Source organism: Tupaia chinensis, unplaced genomic scaffold (assembly GCF_000334495.1).
Source record: "Tupaia chinensis unplaced genomic scaffold, TupChi_1.0 Scaffold141165_1, whole genome shotgun sequence".
Lineage (NCBI taxonomy): Eukaryota > Metazoa > Chordata > Mammalia > Scandentia > Tupaiidae > Tupaia > Tupaia belangeri.
In genome coordinates this window covers 731,545-738,055 of record NW_006201028.1, presented here as the reverse complement: position 1 = coordinate 738,055, position 6,511 = coordinate 731,545, and the positions used below count along the sequence as shown (strand labels likewise).

General features: G+C 50.8%; 1 protein-coding gene across 8 annotated transcripts in view; it reads left to right on the top strand.

Moving 5' to 3' along the window:
• The window catches only part of DENND2B (DENN domain containing 2B), a 210,993-nt gene that overhangs the window by 180,042 nt on the left and 24,440 nt on the right, over window positions 1-6,511 (top strand). For 7 of the 8 annotated variants that reach the window (XM_006162906.3, XM_006162905.3, XM_006162907.3 and 4 more), the window contains one exon: window positions 2,741-2,830. The exons of the other annotated variant lie outside the window; for it this stretch is intronic. In XM_006162906.3, the coding sequence (XP_006162968.1) occupies window positions 2,741-2,830 (90 nt within the window). The remainder of the gene's footprint in view (window positions 1-2,740; window positions 2,831-6,511) is intronic. 8 annotated transcript variants of the gene reach the window in all.

Here is a 6,511-nt window from a genome sequence, read left to right as displayed (position 1 = left end):
TCTTTCCCTCTATCTTAGACCCAAGTTGAAGAGCATAGTCTTAGTCAACACATTAGAGAGAGAAGAGGCCTGGGTAGGGAGAACCTTCCAGATTCTCAGAAGGCTAGACTTTCAAACGAGGACCATCTAGTACCTCTTTTGATCTGAGCCATCAGTTTCATAGTTTTCTCCTTACAGCCTGCTGGGCCAGCATTTCTGGGGAGACAACAGCTGTGCTCAGACCCTCAGAGATGCTGTTTTCCCGTGAACTGAGTTTTTGGTATATAGCCATGAAAAACTGGCTCATCACAAGAAGATTGCGGGAGTAAGCTCCCTAGAACAGCAAAAAGGAGGCCTTTTCCCTTATCCATGGGGGAAAGCTAGCTTTGTACCCATAGGTCACCCAGAGCTGAGGTCAAGTCAAGAGCTTTGATCTTTGGGATCAGAGGCAAGGATCCAGAAGCTAGACGAGAAGTGGAGGAAGGTGATCTTACTCCTGATCCATCCCAGAAGCACACAAGCTGCCCCTGCGTTTTCTTACCTGCTCATGCACCTTCTCTGGTGGAGAGACATCCTCTCCAGTGAGTTGTTGGTCCCTCTCCCCCTCATCCCAGCCTTGTCCCCTCCACACCCCTCATGGCAGGGTACGTCTCAGTTCCCTTTAGTTTGGCAGAAATAGTGTCCCATGCCATTGCTGCACAGGGCCTTGGGAGCAACAGTGTAGCTGCTACGATGGGCGGAGGTGTAGTTTTCTGCCCCTCCCCACCATTCCAGGCACTGGCAACACTATGGACCTCACTATTCTCTGTCCCCTGACAAGCCTTAGATTGCCCTCCTGTACTGTCCTGGGAGTTTGGGTGGGGGTATCAACTGACCATCTAAACTGAAATAAGGGAAAGGGATGACTTCAGGGGCTCTGTTCAGGCTTGTTTGGGGCAGCGCCTTGTGGGAGGCATCCTGGAGGTACTGCCCTAGGTGATAGAGCTGTTCCCTGAGCATTCTTAGGTCAGTTTGGACAGAAGGGGGAGAGGGAGGCATGTGTGTCTGGGTCTGTGCCTCCTCACTCACTAGAGAAGACGTCTCTCCATGGGAGATGTTGTGTGAGGAGATAAGTAAATGGAGGGGAAGCTCGGGTGCTTCTTGGATGGATGAGCTAGGGCTGAGGTGAAGCTGGAGTTGGCTGTCTTCCTTAACTGCCCACCTAGCTTCTAGATCTTTGGAACACTGTTTGGAGGGAAGGGGAAAGAAAATGGGAGGGTGTGTATGAGAGGACAAAGAAGTGACCCAGGTGCCTGTATTGGAGTTTACTACCTTTATGTTTGGTTGGATGGTATTGGCAGTGGGAGAGGTAGCCCGTTGGGGTGGGGATGGTAGTCAAGAATCTGTGTTTAAGACAGTGCCCTGGGCATGTTTCCCTTCCTCCGAATCCCCAATATTCACCCAGCCTGAAGTTCGAGAACCTGACCAGGGAGGGGGATAGAGGGAAATACAAGGGAGAATATTAGGAATTTGGAGCCTCTTAGGGGATTCAAGGGGGGAATCTCTTGTTGAACTCTGAAGGCCAATTTTACTGTTTTCCTGGTGACTGAGTCCTGTTGTGTTGCTAACAGAAATACCTGAGACTGGGTGATTTATAAAGAATGGAGTTCCATTTGACTCTGATTCTGGTGGCTGGAAAGTCCAAAGGCATGCGGCTGGCATCAGGCTGGTTACAACATGGCTTACCAAAGCAGGGAGGATGGCAGGAAGGTACAGAGAGAGGCCTGAGGGTCAGCTACCTTCCTTATGTAACAACTCACTCTTGTAAGAACCCTTCTAAGCCCTTCTCATGAGAGCTAGAACTCACTCAGTCCTGCATTAATTCGTTCATGAGGGCCATGTCACTGTGCTACAGTCCCCACCCACTAGGCCTCACCACCTCCCAACGCCATTACACCGAATGAACCAAATTTCAGAACATGGGCCTTTGGGGACAGACCATCGTGTCCCCATACAGCATGAATGAACCATGGGCCTGGCTTCTCAGGAGCCCTGTCTCTGGTCTTGGCTCAGCCTGCTCTCTGTGAGATTAAGGTTGTTTCTGATTTGGGCCGTGTTATCCAGCTCTTGAGCTGCCTCACTTCCACAGGGACAAATGGAGCTTTGTTTTGGGCATGTGATAATGGAGATGTGTGGGAGACAGAGAGCATCCCGCTGAATCTCCATCTTGGGTCCTAACAGATTGGACTGTAGTTCCTGGTCTGTAAGCGATGAGGGCCAGCTGACCCAGAGACTAATGTGGACTTAAACAAGAGACCTTGAGGAGTTTGCTGGCGTCTCACCCACAGCAAGCATATGGCCTGGGGAAGTGGGCTGGGATACTTCTAAACAGGCAGAGGTCCATCCTGCCAATTTATAATAGAGGGGTTCACAAAGAAAGCCGCTGCCTTACTGCTTCTTGGTGCTGTTCCTTCTTGCTTGACATTTTGACATCTGCCCCTGGAAGATGCTGCTATTCTGCAAAGCCTTATAGTCATCCACATTCTGAGCCTGACACTTAAAAATGCACCCAAGGAAGCAGCTTGTTAGGGAGTTATGTGGAGTGGCCTCGGCGCCGGACCAAGGAGCCTGTGGCATATTCCCACTCCCATCAGCTAGCTGGGGCTGAGGGAAGTTTCCAGAAACTTTAATGGGATGCAAGCTGGGGACAGGGCCAGTCTGCCTGTACTGCAGAGCCTTTTGAGCCTCCATTCTCTCTGCCTTTTTTTCTTACTTGCCCCAGGACTGGGAAAGAGCAAGGAACAGAGGGCGCCCACCAGGACGGAGGTTGCGGCAAGAAACAAAGCAGCCAAGCGGTGCAGCCCAGGGAAAGGTGCTGGGGTTGCTGGGAGCTGGGATGAAGGCTTGGGGGAGAGGAGTAACAGCTGGGTTGGTAGAGGTCCCTATTGCCAGGTCCCTTCGCCTGGCCCTTTCTCTGCTGTGTGACGGTGGGGGGGAGGGGGGGTGGCTAAGAACCAGGAGAAACAGCTGGTTGGAACAGAGCGGGGCTAGAAAGGGAAGCTGCAGATCCAGGGCTCTGGCCATGGGTGTGGTCTAGGAAGCTTAGGATCTGTTTGGAGAAATTCTCAGTGCCTGTGTATAGACACTCCCCCTCTCTAACTGGTTCTTCCAGTCATGTAGAGGGGAGGGATGGGCTCCCTCCTCAACCTTGTCCACACACCCCGATCTCCTGCCATTGCACACGTGGTTACCAGCTGAAAGAGTTGTGGGGAGGAGTGGAGCGGGGCCTGGTGACGCTGGTTCTTCCTTGAAGAGTTTCAGGGTAGTAAGTTTGGGCTTTGGCAAGCCCCTTTTAAAAGCATGCAAAGCAGAAATTCTCTGTGATGCCCTTGCCTTGTCCCTTATCAGCAAAGCTGGGAAAGGTTGAACCCTCGGCTTCCTCAGCTGGACTTGGGGAAATGGGGCCTGCTCAGGGTCAGGTCTTTGGGGAATACTGCAGTATGGATTATCCTGAGGACACTGTGTGGTCAGGAATGCAGGTGAGAGCCTGACAGCTTGCCAGGCCCCTGTATTTTTTATGTTTTGGTTTTTGCCACAGGGCACATGTGCTCACCAAAGAAAGATGGAGGGAATGTGAGAAATGACTCCCCTGGAGGCATGGCCACACTGCAATCCCTTCTCATTCTCCTCTCAAGATTTTGGGCATGTATGCACACATGCCTGGTGTGATTTTCAAGCTGCTGGATCCAGGACTCAAACTATGGTTAGCCATGTGGATGTTTAGCACTTTAACTGCCATACTACCTGCTGGTCCAGCCCCTGTCTTCTGTCCATGCCTCTGCTAAGTCTTTACTGGGTGTCACTACTCAATTCATTCCCCTGGCCTAGAGATATGACTGGAAGTGTTTCTGTCACTCCAGAAGAGTAGTCATGAGTGGCCTAGGAAGCTGGGAGTGGCAGGTGAACTAGAGCTATGAAGGGACGAGGCTGAGGCTAGGGTTTGGGCTAGGGCCAGCAGTCATTTCCTGGAGAAGCGATTAGTGGCTTGGTTGTATCAGAGAGAATGTTAAACATTGCTGGAGAAGAAAGTGAGTGACCTTAGGGCTGGGCAGGAGGAGTAGGCGTCTGAGGCCTTCCTGCAATCTGGTTTGCAGGGGTGGTACCAGTCTTGAGAACCTGGTGTTTCCGACTGTTTTCACCTAGGCTGCCAATGATAGGCATCAATATTGTATGTCTGTTACTTCCCTAGGCATCAATATCCTGCATGTTTTTCTTGGAGCTTTGGATTTTGTGTCAGTAACCAAAGTTCCACTTCTGGAAAAAGAAGAGAAGGAAGAGAGTGAAGAGAAGGGAAGAATGGAATAAAAGTGAGTTAGCCTTGGGGGTCATGTCATGGCCCTCAGCAGCTGTTAGGAAGTTGAGAAATATCTGTCTAGTGCAGTGGTTCTCAGTGGGGCAGGGGGCACTGAATCCTTCTGTCCTTCCTTCTATCTAGCCATCTATTCATACGTCATCCATCTATCTGCCCCCATGGGGCATCTGCCAGTATCTGGAGACATTTTTGGTTGTTATAACTAAGGAGATGCTCATGTCATTTAGTAGAGGGAAGCCAGGGTTGCTGCTAAACATCCTACAGAAAGATAGGACCATCCACCACTGCAGGAATTATCCAGCCCAGAATGTCGGTGGCTTGAAGGAACCCCCATCTCAAAGGGTTGAGACAAGTCCTCCCATAAGTTGGAGGCAGTTTGGATTTGCTGGACTTGGAATAAATATTCTCCCTGCCCCGATCTGGACAGTGATGCTCTGGTCCTGTTTTATAGGTGTTCTCCCATTCTTAATCCCTTGCCATCTCACCCCTGCAGGATCTAGGTTGGAGGGGGACCAAGTAGGGGAGAATGATCCTGACTCTCCCTAAGTGCCCCACAGTGGGTTGGGCTGGAGAGAGCATGGAGGGATGCCGGTTTGATACTTGGCTGCTGAGCCAGTGCTGCTGACTCAGGGCCCTGGAATGAAGACAAGTCATTTTAATAGCATGACTGTGTTACAGGAAAAGGTCTGCTCAACTGCTAGGGACTCTGCTTGGTGTTGGGAATCACTTAATCTATTCCCAAATCCTTTCTTGACCCATCTTTGACTCAAGTTTATAGAGATTTGTATTAGTCCCACTGCAGTCTGTTTATCTGTGGCTGAAATTCTCCCTTCACCTCTGTAAAGACATTTCCTAAATTTGTTGTTGTTATTCATGACAGTAATCAGTAGCTGCCACTGTTTGGGGGAACCTCAGCCTTAGAAATTGAGGAACTGATAAGGGTTATGGAGGGGTTGATTTTTTTTTTTTTTTCTCCTATGTCCCATCTAAGAAAACTTGCACTCCCAGCAGCCTGTTTCTAATCCACTCTGTTCGGCCTGCTCCCTGAGGAGTAGGGACACGTCAGACGTGTGTAGGACAGGTGTGGGGTCCAGTGTCACCCCGTCCGCTCCTGCTGGAGAACAGAGCCACAGGAGGAGGCCTGCTTTCACTGTGTGCTGCCCCCAGCAGAGCCTTATTCTGGTCAGTTGCCGAGATGCCAAGTTCTGAGCAGTGGTGCTGGGGACCAGGGAAGATGTGGGAAGACACGGAAAAGGGGAGCCGAGGGCTGTGTTCACTCAGAGTCCTCATAAATCTTTCCCCCATCATGATTCTGCTGCCGGGATTGAGCCAGCACTGACAGGGCTCCTGGTATTATTGCGTTTTAGAAAAGTCTCGGTATGCATTGGACGGGAATGAGCAGGAAGGTATAGTTTATGGGAATGGGTGTCTCTCAAGATCACGTGTTCTTCAAAGGCAGGGCCTGTGTTTTGGACTCCTCTGAGACTGTCTGGCAGTACCAATCCAGTGCCCACTGCCAGGGATTTTAGCAACTCATCCTGAGAAGCAAGAACTCTTCCACCCCACTCTTTGGCCCAGACTCCTTCCAAGCCTTTCACGCCTCCCCTGTGTCACATCAGGAGAGTTTATTCCAAAAGGGGAGTGATGCTAGTTCTCTTTTTGCTGAGATCAGCAGAGGAGAAACTAGACTGACGCTATTGTTAAGAGAGATGCATCGAATGAATAACACTCTGCACTTACTATTTGTGTTCTGCTTCTGAGACAAAACGCTTGCCCTCAAAGACCCTTTGAGCAGTGTAGTGGGTGAGGGGAAGGCCTGGTATAGCCCTACTCCCTGGAGTTCTTTGGGTTCCAGCTCCCTGGAGTTCTGTGTGTCCTTCTTGCCCACTGCAGGGTGACCCATTGAGAATTGGGTAAAGGGACAACTGTGTGACCCCTGAAAGCCTTTTCCACCTTGAACTGTGCTTCTCTGGACTTTAGCAGCAGAGGAATTGGAGCCAAAGAAAGACTTCTGGTGTTGGCTTTGTCCTCTGGCTGGGCACAGGCAGGGGTAGCTGAGCCAGTCTTGTGCAATCCCTGAATTTAAAAAGCAGAGGCCAGACAAGGCTGAGTTGAGCCGAACTGGGGTGGGGATGGGGGGGTGTTCAGCTCCTGGACTTGGAGCCAGGATCTGTGCGTAGC